Source organism: Dicentrarchus labrax, unplaced genomic scaffold, assembly GCF_905237075.1.
Source record: "Dicentrarchus labrax unplaced genomic scaffold, dlabrax2021, whole genome shotgun sequence".
Lineage (NCBI taxonomy): Eukaryota > Metazoa > Chordata > Actinopteri > Moronidae > Dicentrarchus > Dicentrarchus labrax.
In genome coordinates, this window is record NW_026136712.1 from 16719885 (window position 1) to 16746302 (window position 26418).

The window sequence follows — 26418 nt, forward strand, 5'->3', positions numbered from 1 at the left end:
TGCATCGAGAATGAGCTGTTACACCTACAAGGTGGCAATGTTCACCTAATATAAGTGTAAAAGTGAAGCAAAACTGCTTACATTTAGTTAATTAATGACCATGCGTTGGGTCTTGACAGTAAAGTTGATCCTTCAGGTTCTCAACATGAACAACCTGTTGTCACAGTTTCTATTTCGTTAGATTTCTTCCCTTATGATTAGATTTCTGTTGGATTTAGTTTTGAAATACCTAAATGTCTATACAAATTATAGGCTGTAGGGAGTGAAACCTAATATCTGTGTGTTAATTCTTAAAATGGCATAATTTCAAGTGAATTATAGTAAAATGGAACAATTCTTTCTTCTGTTCTCCCACTGGAACCCCTTCAGTGCTGTGCTTGAATGAGGTTGCGCTTGTTATTAACTCCAGGGCAGTCATGCCCGTGTGTGGGGTAACTTAACATACAGAGGATGAGGGTAATAACATATTTCAAATGTGCCATCTTTTATTTTATTTATATTTTGACTCTTGGCCGCCAGATTGCGTTCAATCGACTCCCGCCGCGGCGTTGAACGTTTATATTTCAAGACTAACTCCGCCTGTCCGGATTTGCTTCGGCGTACGCCAAAACGCATCCACAGATCCACTGCGTCACAGAACCACGGCAACAGACCAATGAGAATGCAGCTCATGACAGGGGCAGAGCTGATTGACAGGAGACGCAGCCAATGAGCAGACGTTTCGCCCGGACGTCGTAACCAATCACCGAGCATATGCCAAAAATAACACCTCCTCTTGTTCAGCACCCAAAGTCGAAGGATAGCTCTGGCCTTTCAATTGAAGAAAGTGCTAGATTTTTGTCGGTGTTGTATAATATAACCAATTCCCAGTGTCCATATTTGTTTCGGAGCGATCGGAATTGTCTTTATTTAATGTGAGCGACAGAACTGGCGTCAAAAATGCGTAAAAATCAACGCTGTCCAAGCAGGGAACCACCGAGAAAGGAATTATCGCCGCTCTTCTGAGGCCAATCTCCACTATTTTTTTATTTTTTTTCTGTCAAAATAAGGAAACATAACACGGCTAGCCAGCTGACGTGAGCTCCGTAGACAGCGAGGTTACCGACACATCTTCACACAGACGCAGAAATCCCGCAGATAATCAAGATTGGATCGAAATTCACAGCAAGCAGGAAAACGTAAGTAGCATGCTAGTATGGGGCGCTAACGTCATTAGCTTGAGTTTGACAAGCTCTCTCTCTCTCTAAGTGTGTGTGTGTGTGTGTGTGTGTGTGTGTGTGTGTGTGTGTGTGTGTGTGTGTGTGTGTGTGTGTGTGTGTTAGTAAGGGGGGGGTGCGTTGGCTTCAGGGACAGCTAACTGTTAAGTTAACATTAGCAAGCCGAGCTGGCTCGTTAGCTCGTATCAACACAGTAGGCCTTTGCGTTAGTGTGTGTGTGTGTGTGTGTGTGTGTGTGTGTGTTGTGGGGGGAGTTCAGTGTTTAGGGGAATGGAGTTCAGCATGTGGTCAGTGGATTGGTATTTAACACAGAAACGCATTTCCAAAAACAGTCCGGTAGCTTCATGCAACATTAAGTGTAGTTGTGTAGTTGTGTAGTTGTGTAGTAACGTGAGCATTGGCCAAATAAAAAATAAAACCCGAGCCATCATGGGAAGTTTCTAACTAACTTGGTGGTGGGGGGGTGAGGGGTGAGGTGAGGGGGAGGGGTGAGGTGAGAGGGGGGGCAACGACGGCGAGTCAAAACATTTTTTTTTCTGAATGAAAGCAAATTTTAAAAAAGCAAATATTAAAAATGTTAACCAGCAAAAAAAAAAAAAAAAAAAAAAAAAACCACGATGGCGTCCAGTGTTTAGTCTGGTCCCAAGCGGGCTAATGTAGCACGGTACAGGCTACACTGGCTATAACCAGCTAATGACAGCTTAGCGGACTTTGTCGTATGGGTGTCAGTGGTGAGCTGTGGATGTGTGGGCACTGTAATGGCATTTGTCACGATATAACAACAGATTTTAAAACGAGCACAGCAAAGCAGGCCCTGTTTAATTAAAGTGAGTTTACCGTCAATGTGCACATACAAAAAAAAAAAAAAAATGAATGTGGTGCTAGTTTAATAGCCACTGTGTGTTCTGTTGTGTGTGCAGTGACCTTACATTGTAATTATAACCCCCCCCCCACTTGTGTTTTTTACGTCTTGTATCTGTGTTGAAGCCCTGTGAAATCAGTCAGTACACATTAAATGTAATCTAAGCAGATAACACTTAATGTTAGTCACAAGCTGGTAAGGTGTTTATAACCAGTCATGTTTCACTGCGGCAACAACACTGCTCCTCCCAAACACTTCTCCAACTCTCTACTGCTCAGTACTTACCTCAACTATCTGATTTTTACTCATTTACTCAGGTATATAACAATACATAGCTTAACTTTTTCTTGGGGGATAATGCTCAGTAGGTACTGTGGAGCTGAATAACCGTCAGAATAACTTAAATTAACCATAATAAACTCCTGAAACTGAAACTAAACACATGTAAACAATTAGCTAGAATGCATTGTTTTGGTTAATAACCGGTCAAGTTGGCTGTTGTAGGTTTGTGCTAAATGCATGTACAGCAAAGTCAGCTGCAATGTTTGTTTCTATGTAATGTTTTTTATATATTGCATATTCCAGGCTTTATCAGGGAGGGGCAGGTCTATAGGCACAAGGCAGCTGTTTAAAATGTACAGGACCATAAACATGGGCTTGGCTCAGAACTCCTAACCTTGCTTTACGTATACAGCCGCACGGCCCTACGTGAGCACTCGTGATCGAGCGTAACTCGCACTGTTTATGAAAAATATGATGAATTATAATAAGGATATATTAATAAAAGTGGATTTTAAATGTGGGTTTCTATTAGTGCTTGTTGTTTTTTTTATGTTTTGAGAGCGATCAGCGGCGAGATGAGGACTCCTGCAACTAAATTCCCAAACCTTGCATCCAGTTATCTCTCTAGATATTTTAGAAGATTGTTTGTGACGTGTCTGATGTGCTCAGTTAAGTAAGTCACTCTTTTGCAACAACTCAGATCAGTAATCTAACCTGTCAATCATCTCTAGTATTTCTTATGCCCCTATATATATATAGTCAGTAGGAATTTCTGTAAGCTTTCATGCAACCAGGGCTTATTTCCAGTTTGACTGACTCCAAACAAGAGGTTCCTCTCTGACTTTCCTTATTAATGAGCAGGCACCCCACCAGCAGGTCTGATCCACGTCTCCCGAATCCACGTTAAAGGTTTTATGTTGAAAGTGAAGCTCTTGTCTTCTCATGTGAAGTGTGCGAGCAGACCTAGTTTACTATCTCTTTTTATTACCCTTACAGTTTGGGAATTTTATGTGATCATAGGTGATTGAGCCATCCTGAATTGCCCTATTATTTTGCGGAGATTTGACCTCCTAGCTCAAGCTTATGGTAAATTCACATTTCATTAATTTTGTAGCGTGCACAGTTGAAATTCAGCCCTGCTCACCTTCTCCAGTGTATCAGATTGCGATAAGGTGCACAGGTGACCAGTATATGACATCACTTGGTGTTGGGCTTGTGCCCTGCCAGTCCAGACACGGGAGGAGTTCACTAGCTGATAATCTTATCTGAGTCAGCAGTCACTCTGCAAGGACTGAGGAGCAGATGAAACACGGTATCAATGAGAGATCGAGACAGTCAACAGGCTTATTTTAGCATTTGACAAGATCTTGAAGGCCTTGGCTGCGTACTGATGGAACTGTAGGCGTCACAAGGCGCTTTAAAAAAAAATGTCAATCATTATAAGAGCCAACATTTGTCCTCCATAATAGGAAAGAATATGCACTTGTTCTCAATGTTTCACAGTTTTCGGTGGAGTAAATCATTTCGACTGCATCTTTCTTATTTGCTTATGCAGATTATTCACTTGTGGCTACATATCATCAACGTAAAGGCGACTGGGTAACATTTATCATTGAGTCATGTAGTTTTTTATTGTACTGAATATATTCTTGGAATATACAATATTGCATTACGCAGTAGGTCAATATTTGCTTTTAATGTCAGGGCGTTAGCTTCATACTGGAGTCGTGTTATTTATACGCGTAAAAACAAAGTATTTGCATAAGCACATCAAACATACAGATGTGATGGGTGATCTATAGTAGAGTTGCAATGATTATTGATTAGTTGATTGATGTAAAATTCACTGGCAACTATTTTGATAATCAATTAATTGTTCAAGTATTTTTTTTTCGTTTCTCAGATGTGAATATTTTCTGCTTTTCTTGTTATTTGATGATGGTAAACTGATTATTTTTGGGATTTGGACTGTTTGATGGACAAACAGGACGATTGGAGAAATCACCAAGGACATTTTATAGATGATAAATTGAGAAGATAATTGGTAGATCAGTCGGTAATGAAAATAATTGCTAAACTATGATATAGTTGTCTCTCTCTCTCTTTTTTTTTTAAAAAAGAAAATCAATTTATTTGTTGATATTGTTTGTTTTGTTTGTTGTTTTGTCTCTTCTCACCCTTTTTGTCTCTGCTACGCGCAGAATAGCCATCATCACCTATATATGACGTTATTAACACTTTGTGATGATTAACAGACATTGCTGAGTTTCTTGATACTATCTTAGTATCGTAGATAATCATTGTTTTACTTGTAGGTCACTTGTGAAGGAAGGTGATCTTGGTTTTAAGAAGATTTTAGCAAACTGTTGTCATGGCTGCAGCTGAGCTTGGAATCTGCAATTTTAATAATCGATTAATCACTAAAGCTGTTTAATCCAGCAAAAATTACAAATATTTTCTGGTTCCAGCTTCTCAAATATAAACCTTTTCTGTGTTTTATATTATTTAAAATTAAAGGTGGGGTATGCAATTCTCAACAAGTCCAATGCCATGACAAATACCGTGATATAGAGTGAACCCCACAGCACTGTAACTAACAATAGCTTTGTTGTGGGTTTACAAACTGTTGCTAAAGTTGCTGCTGTGTGGCTAACATGCAGAGAGGAAGAGACTGTTCCCCAGAGGTAGCACGCCTGGCTTCAGACAGCAATACTCACAACTCTCCTGCTACTATAGCTGACATCACAACAACAGCACATCTTGACAAACTAGAAAGTAAGCTGTCTGTGGGAAAGTGATTTAATGACACACAAATCACGGCCGGAATAATAAGTTAGTGTTGTGTGGCTCGGTCCGACCCCGTTTATAGTGCCAGGGCTGTGTACAACTACCAGATTTGATTTATTTATTGTTTTTCAGCACATACACACAGAGCGGAAAGCTAGCGGCCCATGAATTTGACAAAAAAGTGTATTGGATTAGAATCACATAACCTAGAATTGCTTACCCCATCTTTTAATAACTTTGGGTTTTGACGTTTTGGTCGGAGTAAACAAGACATTTGAATTTGTGATACACAATTTCACAGACTAAATGAGTAATAGTTCAATAAAAAATAACAGCAGATTTATCAGTAATGAAAATAATCATTAGTTGCAGCCCTAAATGCCTTTCCCTTCATGTGGTACCACCTCAGACTTTGAGTATGTTGGTTGTTGGTCTCCATATTGTGTGCTTTTATGTGTTTGTCACAAAGGATTGCAGAGATTTACCAATGCCACTATTAGCCTAGTTTTGAAAACACCTGTCAAGTGTCACTTTTGTATTCACAAGCTTTATGTTTTAGAGCATTTTTTCTGTCATCTAGCACTCATGAAGTGAAAATCTTATTTCTAGTCAAAAGAAAAAAAATGCACGAGAGCAAGTGGTACGGGAATGATTGCCATTGACTGGTGCGATTCAGGAATTGTATGGTCGACCTTGGAAGCACTCTGCAGCGGAGTAGTGCACAAAGGGGAGATGAAGAAATGGAGGGTCAATAAAGTGTGTTGAACTCCTGCTTGTTGGATCAGTGCACCTTTGTTCTGAGTGTAATAAAAGAAACGTAAAAAAGCTGACAAGGTCAGAGTTTGAGTATACTAAAGGCTAAAATAGTTTCAGCAGTCAAGATAAAGACATTTCTATATGTATAAATGAATATCAGATGTGTAAAGGTGTGACTTTAGAAGTTGCCAATTACACAACATGTCTCAATGCAGGGTTGTCTGCTTCAAAGTCTTTATTTCAAGACTGAATACGCCATCACAGTTCAACAAGACTGCTTGGTGGCTTCTCCAAATGTTAAACTAGAGCTGAAGTGGTCCCTGCTCACTATTGTACCACTCAATCTGGTTGATTAGTTTAATGGTGCATTCAGGTGGTTGTAAATATGTGGAAATATCCTATGATCATGTCATATTCATCAGGTATTTTCCTTTCCTATTGGTCACCATTCACAGTGTAATCGCTGAAAGAAGGACTTAAAGTTATGGATACTCGTCTCTAGTATCTTGGAACTGTTTTTGCTTATATTTCCCATTTTGTTGTTGGTTTTCATCTGGTTGATGAATTTAACAATTTTGAACTAACTTAGTTAACAAGAACTACCCAAATGCATGATGCAAGTCTTCTGGTCCAGAAGTATTTGGCACCTTGATTTGGGTTTAACCGGGACACATTTAAGCATATATAGTGTATTTATCACACTCTTTTTGTGTTGAATTCTTTTGCATGTCTTGTCCTGTGTGCTGATTGATTTTAAGTTAATCCCATGTAGGAGTTTGGTGTAAAAGTTCATAGTGCAAGGTCCATGAACTTTAAATACATTTTTGCTAACCGAATAACCATTTCATCAACACTCCAGTATTCAGTCCAACATTGCCTTCTTGTTATCAGTTTTCTGTGGAGGAAGGACTCTTACTTTGCCCTATCCAGTTACTTGTGAGAGATTTGTCCAGCCATTCTCAAGTGCCACCGTCTTTAGTGGAACTGAACTGGCCACGAATCGCATGAAAAACACAAAAGGCCCTATCTAGAGCCAGTGTTTGGGTTGTCCATTCTGGGCTACTGTAGAAACATGGTGGTTCAACATGGCAACTTCCGTGGAAGGCGACCCCCCTCCCTCTGTAGATAATAATGGCTCATTCAACGATTCTTTTTTTCAAGTGATTATACATTAATCAAAACATATCTATGAACATTGTATTCCATTTCTGCCAATGTTGCACACTGGACCTTTTTAATGTACTCCTTCTGGCCTTCCTCCACAGCAGGGTTTACATTAGTTGGCATATGTTGGTTTCTGGCCGGTATCACGTGTAGTTGTCCGGCAGAGGAAAACATCAATGGCCAAAATGTCTGCTGGGAAATATGTCAAATAAATAAATATATTCATTAATAGCAGGTTGAACAGCCTGATACTGCGTGACCTATAAGATATATTGCCAAGGCAGCTTCAAAGGAACCGATGTCCGCTGTCATTGAGAGATTCACAGACTGATCTCTGTCTGTCTCTCTCTCTGTGTGTGTGTGTGTGTTCTTCGCTTTTCTCAGCAACTGTTCCTCTTCACACAGACTTCACACTTTGCGGGCGTATTTCTGGCGACCCAAGGAAGTGTAGTATTGACTTTGGTGCAGTTTGGACACACAACAGTCCAATATTAATAAACTTTGAATAAACAAGCGACCAGCGCTCTGTGCAGCAGTGGGGCGGCGTTTCAGTGCGGCACTGTCCAGAGCATCTCTCCTGCTGGCTGCTGACAGCACTGTCAGCTGAAGAGTCAATCACACAGCACGGTATATGTGCAGTCATAGAGTTTAATGGATCTTACTGCATTTACTGTAACATTAGAGCACCAAGCTGAGAGCGCCAGAGTCAGAAATGCTCTGTGTAGCGCTTTCCTCCGTTTACATCTTCCATCTCTGTTTCATCCCTCTTTCCTTCACAGTTATGTATTTAGTGTTTGTGTTGTATTGCTGTTTAAATGTAGTCTATTTAACACGTGTCCAGTAGTTGCTCTAAACAGAAAGGAAAGTGTAGCGTAAACTCTTCACCACAGTCTGGATGTGAGAGTGCTGTGTGGAGTAGCTAACTAAACACACTTATTTTCTAACTCATGATTCAGATCATCAAATTCCATGAATCTTGTAATCAGAAGGAAAAAAAAGTGAAATCTTTACATACATTACAGTGTTATACACAGGCATACACCGGCTACTCCTACACTGAAGCTGCATTAGGCTATGCACAGTTGGTATTATTTAAACAGGTTCACAGACTGATAGTAAATATTGAGATGACAGTAACATAATGGCAGTTTAGTGGTTAAATAAACTCAACAAGGTGTCCAGACAGGGGGAAGTTACCTAAGAAACCAAGAAGAGTTTATTAAGCCGGGACAAATTATTGAGGCAGTGAAGATTTATCAAACACTGTACCTGCTTGAGCTAGGTAATGTGTTACATATCTAGCAGAAGGTAGCAGGCTGGCTAATGTTTACAAGCAGACTAGTTAAGTTAGCTACATTTATATCCTGCTCCTGCCCTCAGTCAGCTGTTTTTCTGCTGTAATGTCATAAGAAACAGGAAACTAAAAACTAAATAACCAAGCTACAACTAACTTTGTCGCTATAACATGAGGAAAAATAGATGAATTTGCTATCTAATGCAGCTAATGCCTGTTGTTAAGCTGTATTTGCTGATACTGCATGATAAACAGTTGTCTTCAACTTCATTTAAGATGTCTTGGTCTGTAAGCTTGGTACTGTTACCTACTTTGGTGCCCCCCTTCCCCCTTGTAGGGGGCACAGTTGTTTCCCCAGCCCCGGAAACGGCCCTCAGACTGTAATCAAATCAAAATCAAGACATCGACATCCCAAGCTGTTGTTTCCCAAATTATTCCATCATCTGGAGAGTCAGGCATGAAGCTATAGGGTGAGTCCCAGTGTATTACAACAACACGTGCATTAATGTGTATACATAGATAGTGCTGGAACCCGGTGTTAACCTCGCTTCCAGGATAGCATTAACTGTTTTGTGCGAGTGTGCCTGTTGTCAGAGCAGCACTCAGGCTCTCTGCAGCATTATGTAATCCCCGACCTTCCACTTCCCTCTTTATAGCCAGTGGTTTTTGGCAGACGTTTGTCTTAGCAGGAAGGGGGTGTTTCTTTCAACCTGTGGTTACAGCATGGGTGACAGCAGTTTTGAGGGGGTTAAGTGGTTGAGAGTTCCTGGTTTCAGTCTGATGTCTTTATGAAGATATTTTCTTGGGTTTTGTGTGTGTGTGTGTGTGTGTGTGTGTGTGTGTGTGTGTGTGTGTCTGTGGAGTGTCTGTGTGTGTTTTTGCCAGCAGCCTAGTGTGCGATTGTGAGCCAGAGAAATCTCATAGTATCTGCATGTGTTCTTGCAGTCTGCATGTCTCCTTTCAGGGTCTGGCTGCTGTGACTGCTTTAATGGATAGATGATGCAACTCCCCTTTCCTCTCTCTACCAGGCCTGTGTGTGTGTGTGTGCGTGTGTGTGTGTGTGTGTGTCTTTTAGAGTGAGTGAGAAAGAGACATGGAGAGGGGGATGTCGCTGAATGAAGCTTAGCCTGGATGTTTGCCCTGCAGGGTGGGTGGTTGCTCGGCAATGGCAGTGTGTTTGTTTTATTTTTAGAGAGAATCACTGCTGGTGAACATAACAGATTTCTCTCTTTCTCTCTCGCACGTATACGAACACGCTTTCTTACCGCACATTAACATATATCGGCTACTTCTGAGCGGCAATAGCTGGCAGCGAGAGCTTGATGGAGGGAATTCTATTGATACAATCACGGAGCAGTAAAGCAGTAGAAATGTGAATGGCGTGGCCCACTGCCCCACCCTGGACATGAAATCTAACCGGCCTTGTGTATTTATAGAGCTTCTTTTTCTCGCACATAGACTATGACACTGCACACATGCGCGGAACAGACACAAACACACACACACATACACGTTCCTCTGAAACCAGCTGTAGTCACTCCTTGCATGTACCAGCCTTTTTGGGCACATGCCTGTCATGCCGTGTGTGCGCTCATGTGGGAGGTAATGCCGAGCGAGAAATCAATATGTTGCGGGAAAAAACCAAAAAAACCCTGAGCTCAGGGTGCTTTCAATTTTTATCGCTTTTATTATTGATTTCAAAATCTCATGAGTGCTACACCAAAGAAGCAATGTATACTGTAAGTAGCTCCGTGCTGCAGTAGTTGCTGACATTTAGGTCAGAATTGATTGGTATGAATGGGAAAGTATAGAAAGTACAGGTCAAGAAGAAGTTTTAGTGCCTTTCATTTCTTGGAGTTGAATGAGGGAGAATATTCTGAGTTCTCATATTAAATTTCCTTTCCAACTGCAGCTTACAACAGCTACATTTTTATTTCACTTCAAACCAAATCCTTCGTATCTATATGGAAAGCTTACTCTCCCCTTTTATGCGTCTGAATGATCGCTGAGCAGCTTGAAATATTAGGCGATGAAACAGCCATTTCTGGCCACCTCTGTTAGCTCTCTTAGCGTGTATCATGCTATCACAGACTCCCAGGGACCAAACAAGCACAGAAATCCACTTTAGAAAGCAACGTCATCCAGCAAGGCACCGCGTTTGGCCGACGCTGTGATAACTTTCCAGAGCAGTGAAATCCCTGATCAGCTTTCAAACTCATGGATCTGTTACTCAAACTGTACTTTCTGGATTGTATTTTACTGTCTCACCAGTACCTGAACCCCATCCAACACAGCTCCTTGAACAAAGGCGCTGTCCGCCTGCCTGACTGTATCAGCATCCATATTCAGCCTTTTGATTGTGATTCAAGGTTAGAGAGGGTGTATGGTCGTCAGAGCGGCGTTAAATTAAAGTTTAAGGAGAGGCAAAAACTAACCCTCAAAGACAGATTTCATTCCCTTTCAGCTCTTGGCAGGTGAGCATTTCAGGACTTGCTGATTCAGTAATGTCACACTCTGTATTCTTGCCAACAGGTTAACTAATGGTATAAGTTACCTTGTGCTAAGAGTGAAAGAGGCTCTGTGTGCTCAAAGAAGCTTTACAGCTGCAGCGTAATCCTCATCTCTGCGGTTCCTCCTCTGCTATCTTTGTCTTGTTGTCAGGATCTCTGGCTCTCACCATCCATTGAGTAATTAAAAGCGCTCTGTAATCACAGTATGAAGCAGCCTACTGAACTACTGACACCAAAAACTGGTGATTTACAGAGGGATTTACAGGACCTGGGATATTATTATAGACAATAGAGTATTATGTGATCATAGATGTGACAAAATGAATCTGTTTTGCTTTTACTCACAATTGTAAGGTTTTAAACATTGAATTGAAGAAAATACCTGTATACTGAGTTATGGTGGGCAACAAAAGCTTGCAATAAGAAATGTGAATGTAATTGAGAAGTAAATCAAATTCTGGATTTTCTCTTGAAATGCTTATTTCAATGTATGTAAATCCTGGAGTTAATAACAATATGATGTGTAACGCTTTCTTCCTTCGTTCTATGAGTTTTTACTTCTACTATCACAATAACGAGCTACTTCTAAAACATGTGAATGAGACCTGATGTGACCTATATTCTAACAAATATTGCCCAACCAGTACCAAACAATATTCCTATTTGGGAGTTTCTAAATCCAGTAACAATATATATCGAGTGATAGATAAATTATGATATGATAAATAATTTGCATAAACTTCTTAATCTTGATGCAGGTCCCTTAGATTTGATTTTTTAAGTAATTGCAACCAAAATATACCAAGACGGATGTTTTTATAAAAAAAAAAACTTTTGTGCTCTCTGGTGGACAAACTATTAAATAGTGAAACTGTTTTAAATTACCTCAAACCTAGTTTTGCAATTTTTTGTTACTTATTGACTGACATATACACCGATCTGCAATAGGCTAATATTGGCAGATTTATCCGTCTAGCTCTGTATACAATATATTTATGGTACAGGAGTGCTTTGATAAAAGTCTTGTTTGGTCAGGGAAAGATTACCTGCTTTGTCCTTGGTGCTGATGGTGTAACAGTTTCTCTCTACTGTTTCCTTTTATTAATCTCCAGCTGTAGGCAGCAATGGGTGCATTCCTGGACAAGCCGAAGACGGAGAAGCATAGTGCCCATGGTGAGGGTAATGGACTTCGCTATGGCCTGAGCTCCATGCAGGGCTGGCGGGTGGAGATGGAGGATGCCCACACAGCCGTGGTGGGCCTCCCCCATGGACTCGCCGACTGGTCCTTCTTTGCTGTCTACGATGGCCACGCAGGCTCCCGGGTGGCCAACTACTGCTCCGGCCACTTGCTGGAACACATCTTGTCAGGAGGGGCTGACTTCAGTTCAGGACCCGGCTCCGTGGAGGGCGTGAAAGATGGCATCCGCTCGGGCTTCCTGAACATTGATGAGTACATGCGCAGCTTCTCTGACCTGCGGCAGGGCCTGGACCGCAGCGGGTCAACAGCCGTGTGCGTGTTGCTCAGCCCGACCCACCTCTACTTCATTAACTGCGGCGACTCGCGGGCCGTGCTGAGTCGAGACACCAAGGTGGGCTTCTCCACCCAGGACCACAAGCCCTGCAACCCCCGCGAAAAGGAGCGCATCCAGAACGCTGGCGGCTCAGTCATGATCCAGAGGGTAAACGGCTCCCTGGCTGTGTCCCGGGCCCTGGGGGACTACGACTACAAATGTGTGGATGGTAAGGGACCCACGGAGCAGCTGGTGAGCCCTGAGCCCGAGGTGTGTGTATTGGAGCGAGCCGCCGAAGGAGACGAGTTTGTGGTGCTGGCATGCGATGGAATCTGGGATGTCATGTCCAACGAGGAGCTGTGTGAGTTTGTCCGCTCACGACTCCTGGTGTGTGACGACCTGGAGAAGGTCTGTAACTCAGTGGTGGACACCTGTCTGCACAAGGTAAGCCTTTTCTCCCACATATGATATACAGATATCACATATGGAACATGACTTTAAATCCAAAAAGGGAAAAATAAAAGGGATCTTGCTGTTTTTTTAATGATATCCTGGTGATACTGATTTGAATGTATAAAGTAAATCTTGACTAATCAAATTCTCATCTGCTTGGTCATCCTGGTTACTGTGACACAAATGAATAGTTAAAGCTGTTAAGTCATTGCTTTGACTAATTTATCAAGTAGTTGGTAATCAAGAACAAAAGCTGTGTATCGTTCTTATTAAGCAAGAATTTAATGTTATATTGCGAGGCAGTTAAATCACTGTACAAATATGTGAAGATTAAAATCGGTGAGATGAATAATTAGTGGTATCAAGGCGCAAAGAAATTAGTTTCACTTCACAGAAAATATTCATTGTTTTTTGCCGTGCCTCAGAAATAAAAAATGATTCATAATTTGATAAGGAAAATATATTTTGTAGATTTCTGTCGGAGAAAATCGTTTAATCTCAACCCAGTATCAAGAATTGTATCTAATTGTGAGTTGAGTGTAACGTTACCTCCCTGTTATTACAGAACCGTAAATTTTGTCTAACGTTACTTAATAATAATAAATTATGCATGACTACTGCAATGTAACAAAAATGTATGTACGGTTTATTTAATAAAACCTAACATCTCACAGAGAGAGATCAGATAAATCAGATGATGAATTATTCATCGCTTTCTATTCCATCCTGGCGCATCGGCCTTCTCGGCTATTGATCCGAGAAAAAGCAAGAATCACTTTTTGCCTCAGCTGAACCCACCCACCAGTCCACATCTTGGACTTTTTACCTTCCATGTATCTTCTTATTTTGTGTCTCGAGTACTCCAAGAACCAGCCAGTGCACAGCGGTCTGGTTATTTTTACTTTACTGGATGGGTTATCTCAAGTAACAGCCACACACTGTCATAAATCTCCTCTGCTGCCGCTGCCTTTTGTGATGTATGTGACACTGTACACTTACAGAAAGTTACTCTGACCACATTGACTTTTACAAGGTAATGACAAGGTGACTATCCATTGGTTTAAAGCCAGAGCTACATCTTGTCTGTTATTCCGTGTCCTTTAAATGCCAATTAATATGCAGTCCAATGTTTAGGCTATGGCCTCCAGCCAGAGGTTGTGCTGTTCTGTTTCTTATACAGCTATTGCAAGTGAATATTCTAGGAATGGGAGGCGATTTTATTGATAACCGTGCCATTATCAATTATGCTCATGGGTCTAATTCTTCATTGATTCCTGATTAATTTTCTGTGTATCAACCCAGCTGTTTTATTAACGGCAACCAGCCAAAAACTGGTGAAATATGAAAGTGGGTTGTAGATTTAAAGGGTCCAGCGTGTAACATTAAGTGTGATCTATATGTTTTTAATCAGTGTGTAATAACCTCCTGATAATAAAAAGAGTTGTTTTTTTAGAATGACTTGCTTTTATCTACACAGGGAGCTACTAGATAGGGCAAACTAGATAGGAAAACATTCAGAAAAGTTTATTTCTGAAGGACATCAGGTAGTAAGTATGTATTAAACAGTTTATTACATCCAGGTTGTTTTTCCAACATTTCTCTTTCTCTATGTATTGGAGAAAAGATGTTTGCTTGTCTGCTGTTGTCTCAGAGTCACAACCCATCTGTCTTTTATAATCCTACAACTCCACAAGAATAAGTACCGTAAAGGTGTCCTCTGGAGTTTTATACTCACATTCAGTGTTACTTCCCTCAAGTCATTGTTGTGTATCCTTGAGGTATAACAAATATTTTGAATGGCCTTCCTCATAAAGCATTTGCAAAGCCAACAATACCAACGGTATGTTTTAAAACAGGGCCATTTATATAGATATATTTTTCCATTGTAAAATGTCCTGCTTACTATATTTCTTGGTTGCAAAAAAAGTTGGTTGCAAAAACAGTTGTTTATTTAATTTAATTGATATATCGGTCAGTAAAACATTATCACAATTTCTTATTAATTCTATTTCCCTATGGCTGGGCTATAGCTACTAACCTATGTTGGTGCCAAAGACTTCCACTTATTAATTACACCATCTGCAATCATCATGCAATGAAAAGCTTTGGCTATGAAAAGCAGCTGCAGGAATTGTTGAAATATATTTTTAAAAAGCATGCTAACGTGGCCCGTTTTTATCTTTTTTCAGCAGCAAGTTTACGCTTTCATTCTTGTAATCAGTGTCGTTTTCTCCAGTTTTTATAGAGTAGTGTCAAAAAGACCACAGGCTGTGACTGTGCACAGATTTTATGGGTCAATTAACCAAAATCTTGTCAAGTCATGTTGATGTTTAAAAACATTTTTGCCGCAGTAAAACAAAAAGAAAAAGATTTCCCTGTACGATTAACAACTGCAAAAGCTACCTTTTGTACAACATAAATTTAATTGGACTCATTTGTTCTGTCCTCCTTTCTGCAGGGGAGCAGGGACAACATGAGTGTGGTGTTGGTGTGTTTTCCCGGAGCTCCCAAGATCTCAGAGGAGGCTGTGAAGAAAGAAGAGGAATTGGATAAATACCTGGAGACCCGTGTTGAGGGTCAGCACATGCAACACGTGTACACGCACACCTTCACGCTATCAAACATAACAGACACGGCTAGAGTAATGTACAATTAGAGTCACAGAACTTAAAAATGCTTTAGTCTTGATAGTTAACCAAACTTTTAAGCTACCACTGGCTGACGTGCTGTATTTTAAACTTATGGATTATTATAAACATTTAAGTGTTCAGTTGTAGCTTACTGCCCACGCTGTTCTTTGGGTCCAGCAGCCGTTTCGATCCCTCTTTCAAAAAAATGTTTTTTAAAAAGGTTAAGTGAAACAAGTGACCACATACTGTGCTCAGTTTCTGTGTACATAACCAGGACAAAATAAACATTCTTTAGGTAGTACAAATATTTGAAATCGGTCTGCTTCACAGTGGTGCTGCAAATGGTGAGCAGTGGTGTATCTGATTTTTCCACCGCTATGGGTGAATTCTCAGCCTTTGCAGAGGGAGGTGGAGGCTTAACACCTAAAACTTGGTGTCAAATATACTATAACCTTGCCTGAGTATACAGCATAACCTCTCACAAACCCCTTGTGTACTTTTTGTTTTGTGTGTAGAGCTACTGGCAACCTGTGGGGAAGCTGGAGTCCCTGACCTGGTGTCTGTCCTGAGGAGCATTGCCACAGAGAACATCCCCAACCTTCCACCTGGCGGAGGCCTGGCCAGCAAGTAAATGCCCAGAACAACATTTTATAAACATACTGTAAAATACTACTGGACTTGACTATCCACTGTGTCTAATTTTCCTCCAGGATATTGCATCCTAATGTACACACAAGTCATAATTTAATGTGTTGAACTATATCCCTAGCTTTACAAGTTGCTACTAATAACTTTATATTTATATAGCGCGTTTTCTAACGTGGTTACCACTAGCTTAACAAGTTGCCAATATAAATAACTTAAGTTGTATAGTGCTTTAAAAAGGACATGAGAGATGATATTAAGATTTATGGTCTGTAACTAAAGAATATATTACTTATTAATTAATCTACAAGATTGTCAGAAAATAGTGAAAAATGCCAACAAAAGCTTCCCACAGCTCAAGGTGACATATTGTGTGTTCTTGTTTTATTCAGCCACAGGCCAAACTCAACAGATATTCAGATTTATATGAGATATGACAAAGAAAAGCAGTAAGTCCTCACTTTTGAGACGCTTCAATTGGAGAACTTTTTCCCATTTTTGCAAAGTGAATTAAACGATTAAGTAATATAAGTAATATAATAATGTTCAGGAGATACAACCTCATACAAATCAGTTAAAAGTCGGTTTAAATGTACCAGTTTTTTTTACGATTTTATTCATCCATGCATATCTCCCATTAAACTATATGTGCTTTGGGGGAAAACCTTTTTGATTGGCACATTTTCATGATTTCATTGTTGTTAAATTTTCCAACTTGCAGAAGCAACCGAATATGGATCACTGCTTAAAAACTTACAGACATGCAGATCCGCAAAACACTTTACTGTACACAGAGGTTCAGTAGTCTCTTTATGCATGAATACCAATTATCGACTCAGTTGCTTTCTTAGTTCCATTTAAATGTCAATCAATATGCATTTGCAAAGAATGAACCGAGGTCATGTTTGTATTAAGTTGGGAGTTGTTCTCCTCTCTAAGCGGCAAACTGTGTGCTGTTTGTGTGTTTGCAGACGGAGTGTGATCGAGGCGGTGTACAACAAGCTGAATCCTCACAGAGAAGAGGAAGGGGTAAGTTGATCACACTGAACCGTTCACCTCTCCAACCTTTCACTCCCTCTCCCCACCCCACCTCAACATGACCTCATGAACACACACCAGCCCAGACAGGGACAATCTTTTGTACGTGTGTATATGTATGTGTGAGAATGATGTGTGAAAGAGGGTGGAGGATAGACTTGACAGAATAACCTTGGCGAGCTCGATGAAACTCAATTGACTGCATTCCATGTTGAAAAGCATAGAAGCCCGGTGCAACCAGTTTCCATTTTATATTTATCATAGAAACAGGATGTACAGTAAGACCTTGATAAACCTCTTTTGTGCACGTCCTTTTTAAACAAGTCAAACTTACAGATGAATGAACAGATAGTACTGAATTATCTGAATTCAATGATTGGAAACCTTTTAGGTATACTAACTAGAATATTTTAGTTTAGTGTACAACAAATAGCATTTTAAAAGATTGCCTCCAAACGGCATATTAAAAGCATATCTTCTCCTCGTCCCTCATTGTAAAATGTAAATGATCTATGAACTTTTCTCCTTCAGCACATGAATGTGAGAACTTCTCGTGTCAGGCTCAAACATCATTCTGCACAGTGAAGGTCAAACATCCCATTGAAGTGACTATAAGAAAAACATATTCAGTGCAGGGACACTTGAAGCTGAATATACTGTTCACCATGCTGATAAATAGTGAATAGCTGAAGTGTGTTCAAATTGCAAACAAAAGCAGGTTTTGTGGTAGACTTTCATTGTCAAATTTATTGTGACAGACCATCTCCGGTGCTCTGAAATGTTCTGGTTTCTACACACATTTTCCTATATTCATTAAAAACTACAAAAATGGAAATTAGTTCATGGTTATTGTTCTCCTGGCTTGGTCATTTTGATTTGATTATCCTTTTTTTAGGGAAACCTACTCAGAAATATTGAATACCACTATGAATTTATATCATAAAGCCTTAAGATGAACATTTTGGACGCTTAACGTAGCACAAAAATGATGCCACTAGATACATTTGAAAATAACCCGATTATGGAGAGTGATGCAGGTATAGGCAATATAAATCCTCTGCAGAGCATTTGAAAAACACTGCTATGAAACCTTCAATCAAATCCCAGCTTGAGAATAAAGCTAGGTTTATCAGTTTATATAAAATTCATATGTAGCCTAGGGGGAAACTTTACACCCAGCATCTTCAAGAAATAGCTATCAAGGCAACAGGAAGTTTACAAATGCTATTCTCATTCAAAAGAAGAGAAGCAGTGTGAAGTGTTATTACCAGCCTGGAAAGGTGGATGTGATGGAGGAGGTGTGTGTGTATGTATGAAGGGCACATAAGTTTATTTGTCATATTAATGTCAGTGGAGTCTTGACTTGCAGGCTCTTTTCTCTGGGCTGTGTGGGTGCTGACAACCCCCCTTCCCCCTCTCTTCTGTTACACCATACAGCGAATATCACAAAGGGTTGTTGGTCACAGGGTCAGAGGTAGCGTTTGCATGGGCCTGTCCGACTGGTGCAAGAATGTCTGACATTGTCACGCTAGTGTGTGGTAGATATTTGTGTGACAACGATGTGAGTATTGTGCCGCTGTTTGTTAGATGTATGTTGGTGTGTGTTTGACCATGGAGCGTGCCTGCAGAGTCTGACCCCTGGCGTGTCACCTCAGGCCTGTGCGGGGGGAGAGGAGGAGAGTGAGGAGGGAGGTGGCAGCACGGCGGCTCATCTGCTGGAGGCTCTGCGGCAGTTCCGCCTGCACCACCGGGGGCAGTACCGCACGGTGCTGGAGGAGTCCCTGGCCGCCTACCAACTGCGGGGGGAGAGCACTGCCGAGGGAGCAGGGGAGGGCAGGAGAATCTACGAGGACGCCGACGCCGACAACGACGACCAGGAGCAGACCGCCTCCCCTCCCTCTCCCCCTTCGCCCCCGCCCTCCCCCGCCAATGCCGAGTCGGAGGGCAGCCAAGACGCGCCCGCCCCCGAGTCCAATCCCTCCTCTGACTGAGCGCTCTGTCCGCAAACCCAACCCACCCATCCGACCCCAGAGCTCTAGTCAGATGTGCTATGACCTCTCCTCCTCTTTCCTTCATCACAGAACTTGAATGGACATATCGGCCACCTCCTGCTCTATCAATAGTCTGCCATTGCCATTCATTAATATTTTATTAATGCAGTGGAAATAAAAATGGCCCTTCTGTCTATTCAAGTTCCGTCTCAGAGCCACATATATACCTTCTACCTAATGAGGACTCTTTCTCTCTCTGTGTGTGTGTGTGTGTGTGTGTGTGTGTGTGTGTGTGTGTGTGTGTGTGTGTGTGTGTGTGTGTGTGTGTGTGTGTGTGTGTGTGTGTGTGTGTGTGTGTGTGTGTGTGTGTGTGTGTGTGTGTGTTTCCCCTGTCCTCTGAACACCCTGGCTTGGATCACCTAACTTGCCAGCCACTTTTACAACTTGATAACACAGACTGATGTTTACAATAGGAAATAATCAATAACAAATTATTATTACATGCAAAAGTGGCTGGTGAAGCAAAAATGAACCTTGCACACGATGGCCTACATTTACCAGTATTGGCTTCTGGCTGATTTCCCACTTGAACCCCCCTCCCCCTCCTCTTCCCATATCCCCGGTCCTCTGCCCCACTCCTGCTTACAGTGGACAAACTGACAAAGAAAAGGAGAGGAGACCCTCTGAACTGCAGCTGTGTCCAACACACACTGCAAAGTCTCCAGGCCAACTTCATCTACAGACTCAGAACACACTCTTTTTGCGTATATGTATGTATGTATGTATGTGTGTGTGCGTCTGCATGAGTTTGAGTGACCGAGCAAGAGACCAGTCATCACTACTGAAATTTCTGTTTTTGGTTGCGGGTGATACTTGAGTGTTAGCCCATTTATCAGCATGTTCAGCGATGTAAGGTTGTTCAAAGCAGTCTTGGTACTGAAAAACCGAGGGACACTTTTGTGTAAGTGGGTTGGTGGGTGTGTACTTAGTAGTTTGAGCTTCATTTCATTAAAATCATTCCCTAACCACATATACCTAATTCCACATCATCACATGTGTTAGCATGCTGCCTCACACTCACAAAGAGGTTGAAGTCTGTCCCTGGTTATTATTCAGGGGGAATGTAAATGTGTCAGTAAACACACTGGTACCAGGTGACCAAAGGGGCCATAAAATTAATGTGTTTAAATGAAAATAAGACTAAAAAGTCTGTAGCCATGGTAGCAAGCCTGTAAGGCTATAATGCTCATTACACTCTAGGAAACAAAATTATTGGATGGATGGAAAAACAAAGAGAAACTTTCAGTTGTGGGGAAAATGGTGGCGCCAGACAAAAGGTCATGTTTCCAAAATAATGTTTCCTTTCTACAGTGTTTTATTTGTCTTAGACATACAATATCTACGTCGCACTACAATGTGTGACGTGGTATAACTTTAATATCTGTCTGTGTTAGTAGTAAACTGCTGTTAGCAGCTCTAAATCATGATATAGCCCTGTTTGGGAGCGTCTTATCCACTGCTCGGGACACCGTCCTGTATGGTGCCATAGAAAAACTCACGGATGTAGCTGTGCACTGGAGGTATGGCAGGTAACCAGATGTAAATTTGCCAAAACAAACAGGTAGTCTTCATCCTTGAAGTCTTTTCTCTTGTAAAAAACCCCAAAAAACTCTTTCAGACAAAGCATAAATCTCACCTTTGTCTGTCACTTTTTATTTGTATTATTATTTTTTAATTTAGTGCACCACAATGAGGCCGAGAGGATGCCCCACTAGCACACTTACTTGGACAAGCGAGGCAATTTATTAGAAGTGTTTTCGAACTGTATTTTCGGTTTTATAAAGGACTTCAAGAGGGAAGACTAATGGGTTGTTGGCAAATGGCAAATGCACTTCTGGTTAACTTCCCTATGTCTGTTAAAGAGCAGCACACAAGCTGAGCTTTTCTATGGAACCATCTGGGAGTTTTGAAACAGGGCTGCTGCTGATATACTAATATACTAATGTTTGCATGATAAAATGCCTACGTGCCTGTTAACAACCGGATTTTAAATGCTATTGAAGACATGTTAGCATGATAACTCTAGCTGTTTTGAGCTGAATGCAAATGTCACCGCGGGTAAGCTGAGTTTATGAGCAGCACATCTCAGGCCGATGAAACTTGAGTTAGGTCGAACTGTGTGGAGCTGAACTCGAGAACGTGTTAACATGCCTACAGTTAACATGTTAGCACACATGTTGCTAGTTAACATACTAACAGTTAACATGTAACATTTAATATTTGGCTTGTTTGCGTGCTCTGTGTGAAGTGTTTATCATGTTATCTTGCTGTTATGGGAACGTGTTATTATGTTAACGTGCTAGTGTGCTATGTTATCATTCATGTGTAAGGTGGCTGTGGCTGGCAGGCATGCTGTCATTAGTTTTAGTGGTATTCTGTCATGAACTGAAGTGTCAGACAAGCAGTGGGAAAGTTGACCTGATGATGGTGCTAGATGGGGGGGGGGATTAGGACCACAGATGTTTCTTCTAAATGTCAATCCATCCAGTAGTTTTTAAAATATTTAACTTTGAAGTGTTAAATATGTGGCAGGATGTATTTCAGCTTGGTAAAAGCCCAGATACAACATATTTCATTCCTCACAGGTTATGTCTGTTCAGAACAACTCAATCTGATACTTTACCTTATTGTGAAAGCTTGATTCGAACAAGACTTGAACCTACAATGTTTATTCTTCTTCTTTAAAAGCAGGTAAAGGGAGGTTATTCTAAGTCTGTATAATGCCCAGTGCCTCTGATAATGCATGCACTGCACTCATCTTTTCAATATAAGGCACTTAACTATCAGAGGGGAGCTTACGCTAAACACTGTGTGTATGTATGTGTGTTTGTGTATGTATGAGTTGTATTTGTATGCGGTTACGTTGGGCCAGATCAGTCCCACACAGTTATAATGACAAATGAACAAATAAAAGTGATTTGAGGTATAATGCTAAGATTTGTGTCGAGTGTATGAGTATATCTCTGACTGCACAGCTGTGTTTCCTGTCTTTGTGTCTTAAATTAGTCACTTTGTTAATGTGTAGACCTGCGTTGTTATTAGGGATACAAAAAGCAGAAGACAAAAGTTATATTTTCCCTTCCAAATGAGTTGTATGTCAGGACAGAGCCTGAGATAATATGATGGCATTTGATACCATATTTCTTTACATTCAATGTTGTATATGTTTCTCTGTAGGCTTTGTGTTTTGGGGAAAAAAAGCTCAAGCAGAAAAATAAATCCTTACCTTCCTTACCCCCTCCTCTGTCAGCTTTTAGCTCTGGTCTTTACTCGTAATTTCATCTCGGCTGCTTAGAGACATTTTAATCTGTCGTCTCCTTTAAAACAATAGCAGCTCTCAGAATAAACGCCTGCCGCTGCATTGCATGAGCTGGCGGCGACGAGCGGAGGGGATCTGCGTAGACTATAGGGACTCCATTCTCTCCGTTTCTCCCCCTGTTTTTCAGTCTGACAGTTGGCCTCGTGATTCTCCGCAAGGTGAGTCATCAGAGGTCTGGGTTCTGGTTGTGTTAACGTACAGGCTCGGCAGGGGAATCTCACTGTCTTTCACCATTATACATTCAATTTGAGTAGATTAAAAAAAAAAAAAGGCAGTGAGGTTCAAAAAATTTGACATTATTATAAGCCATCAGGAGCTGTTAACTACTGTGTGCAGTGAAAGACCACCAACAAAACAAAAAAAAAACCTAACACACCTCTGTATCCATCTCTTTTCCTTTTTTACTCACACAGAGTGCCTGTGAGCTGGAAGACCCCTGGTAGCCGTGGCAACGACCCCCGTCTCCTCCTGGTGATCGGTGCGTCCGCCCCAAAAGGAGGAGTGTCTCTCCATTGCGCCATGTCTTTCTCCACTAAAAAGAGGACATGTGGTGTGTGTTGGAGTGTGTGAGTGTGCGTATGTTGGTTGTGCATGTGTGTGTGTGTGTGTGTGTGTGTGTGTGTTTGCAGCAGTGGGACAAAGACGACAACGACAACAACTACACACACACGCGCATACTGCTTTAAAACCTGGAGGAAAAACAAAAATCACTTTTCAGAAATGTCAAGATTTTATGAACTGAAGCATTGTGATGGTAGAGATGATTTTTACCATTGAGGTGTTTTTTTTTTGTCTGTTTTTTTTTTTCTTTTCTTTTCTTGAATGTTGACATTGAACACCTGACTTCACAATGACATGAGGACCTATAGTGTGTTTGTGTGTGCGAGAGAGAGTCTGTTTGTGAGCGCAGGGCCAAGAGAAGACAGACAGTGGATAAAGACTTTGTATGTAATTCTTCTTCTCCTGGACTTTCTTTCTTTTTTTTTTTTTTGTGCTCCTGGGTCTGATAATTGCCTAACACCTTTTGCTTCTCCCCTCTTAAAAAGACACACACACACACACTCTCTCTAACACACACACACAGACACACCAAAACCATAAACACCCCCCTTCCACCCCCCACCCCCCCACTTCCACCTGTGCACGTATGTGATGTGCCACCTTCGCAGGGCACTGCATGAGGACTTTGGTTCAACATGTACAGCTACGTGGTTTTCTAGTCGACCCGGATTGACGGCCATTGGTTGAGACTGAACCCGGAGGACCTCACTCTGATTGGCTCCTGTCGTGTGAGAAGTGGGAATGATTTGGATTGGAATCTTTTTTTTTTTTTTTTTTTTTGTTGATACTATTAGGATAATGACGATGATAATCATGACGGGGAAATGGGAGGTTATCTAGTTCACTGAAGAGCTGAGTGCAAGTTGGAACTCATGGAGGCGGGGTGGGTGGGTCTGTTGTATCACTGGTTGGACTTCCTGTCGGAGGAGGGTTAGGGCAGGAGGGTGGTGGGCCAAAACGGGCTTCCCCACTTCCCTCCCAACCATTACGGTTGGAAGTACGGAAGTACACATGACGGCGGACTGTCCTGACAGTGGAAAGATTTATTTTTTTTGTTAATTTTTTTTAAATGTTGTCCATGAGGTTACTAGCTGCTCGCTATGTAGAGTGAGTGAACTCCCTGTTTTAACCCTGTTCCTGGTTCTCAGACTGCATTGGTAATGTTTGTATTGCTGTTGTTTGATTGCACTCACATTTGATTACAGAAAGCGTCTATATATGAAATAAAATACCTGCCAAGGATCCACTGGTGGCTGTGTATTTTAATAAGAGAGGTCACGTCATTTGTGTGTGTGTGTGTGGGTGTGGGTGTGTGTGTGTGTGTGTGTGTCGTCTGTGTGGGCTTGTGAAGGCTCTCCATACCTGTGTAATCTGCTGATGGTTGGACCGCATTCTCCACCTTGACGGGCCTTGATCTAGATCATGAAGCAACGTAAGTGGGTAAACTAGCTGTCTTTGAGCTTAAAGGACCAGTGTGTTGGATTTAGTGGCATCCAGTAAAGTAGTTATGTATTGCAACTCACTGGCTTCAGTCTCTGGGCTCAAACACGAAGGAGGAACTAAGAAGGTGTTTGGTTTGTCTGTTCTTATTTTCAGGTGATTATATGCTCATGAAAACTATTTCTGACAATAGATCCTCTTAAATGTTAAACACCGGACCTTTAAGGTTACCTTAAAGTAACAAATAATAAAGAGATATTTTTTATATTTTTAGTATAATCACTGTATTGAACAAAAAGGAAAATAGCAAGGAAGAACAAACACATTTTTTAATGAATTGGCCAAAGGCTTTTTAATAAATTCCTTCCTCGTTGGTATTTTTTTTGGAGTGCCTGGATTTTGTTCATCCACTCCGTTTCCAAGAACACCTGATACACCCTTTTATCTACGATTGACTATTTAGAGCAACCAGTCATCCTCCTTTCCCCATAATCACTTTATTGTTCCAGGCTTTGTTTAAAACAAACTGAGCTAAAGTTCACCATGCTGTGTTAAATGCTTTTTACACTCTTATTCCATCATTGCAGCTCAGTGGTAATAGAAATTATATGTTGTCTTTTATTAGAAAAACATCCACACTTTTAATCAGTAAATAAATGCATCATTTTGGGTCTGTTAGAGCTCATCAGGACTTCGTCTCCTCTCTCCTCCCTTCTCCCCTCTGCTTTGGCAGGAGAAACAGTCTTACGTTACTCAATTGTTTGTTCATCAAATGACAAAAAACAACTATATCACTATTTTCACAGCACGTTTAAAAAGATGTAAAATTGTTCCCACAAGTATTTATAGCTTTACTTTTGTTATTCAGGTACTTTTCCAATGTTTCTACAGCTAGAAAATATAAATTTCCCCGTCCGGTAACATCGTTTGATCTCATGCTAAATATTCCATCGTGGTTTTGATGATGTTGCAAGTAATTAAAAAAAACAACTTTCACATTAACTGGATTGGAAACCCCAGAGAGCCCATTGATAACCAGCTTCATGAATACGGTTGGCTGGAAAAGCCAGTTCAGCTTGCTTCATCACATAGGCAACCGGAGCAGACATAAAAACAGCGTTGTCAGTCATTTTGAAAGCTTCCACCTACATAATTTCCACTTTCGGTTGTCTTTCCGTGTTTTGTTTCAAAGTTGTGACTGACATTTCTTTAATATACAAATGATGTTTCAGTGAGGGCAGTTGGGAGGAGTCAATGGGTCAGGAGCCTCACTGAAGTAGTACAGAGAAGATACTTACAAAGCAAAAAGGGAAATTGGTAAAATAATCAAAACAAGTGCAGAAATAGCAGAAATATTAGAGATAGAAGAAAAAACTGAAATGTAACTATATGTATATTGTATATATCAGGTATCCAGAGTACATACACAGTGTGCAACATATAAATAACAGTATTCACTCTGCCAGTATGTAATGATAATGAGTATATTAGCCAGACCTCCAGATTACCTCCTTGATTCAAACAGAATGAATGACGTAAAATACATTTGTAATTAAATTGGAATTACTGGGATATGAACATATTCATTGTGGTAACTAAAACCAACCTGCCAACCTACTGTAGGTCCACCAAATATATAAACACTGCAGGCTGTAGTTAACTATTTACTCTTACCACTTGAGTAAAGCATCAGACATCCACAGATATTTTGTCAATGTAAATCAACCTTTAAACATGAACCAGTCTCTGAGGGAAGTTCACCTGAAGGCTCCATGTTACTTTACACCCACACAGGTGATTTCACTTGACTTGGCTCAGCACTGTGTTTGTGTGTACTGCGGTTGACGGGTTGTCTTCCTTACTCTCCTCTTCGTATCTCTCTTTCACCTGTTGAGGTA

At 40.9% G+C, this 26418-nt stretch overlaps 1 protein-coding gene across 3 annotated transcripts; it reads left to right on the top strand.

Moving 5' to 3' along the window:
- Positions 1-751: 751 nt before the first annotated feature.
- ppm1bb (protein phosphatase, Mg2+/Mn2+ dependent, 1Bb) lies at positions 752-24322 on the top strand. 3 transcript variants are annotated; one of them, XM_051417621.1, is made up of 6 exons: positions 752-1178; positions 11985-12827; positions 15295-15412; positions 15982-16093; positions 17083-17140; positions 18778-22135. In XM_051417621.1, exons 2-6 carry the CDS (start codon positions 11997-11999, stop codon positions 19138-19140), a joined length of 1482 nt encoding a protein of 493 aa, XP_051273581.1. In that variant the 5' UTR covers positions 752-1178; positions 11985-11996; the 3' UTR covers positions 19141-22135. The 3 variants fall into 3 exon arrangements, with proteins under 3 accessions (XP_051273581.1, XP_051273582.1, XP_051273583.1); XM_051417622.1 differs by having other exon boundaries at positions 18805-22135; XM_051417623.1 differs by lacking the exon at positions 18778-22135 and adding an exon at positions 22933-24322 and having other exon boundaries at positions 754-1178.
- The last annotated feature ends 2096 nt before the right edge of the window (positions 24323-26418 follow it).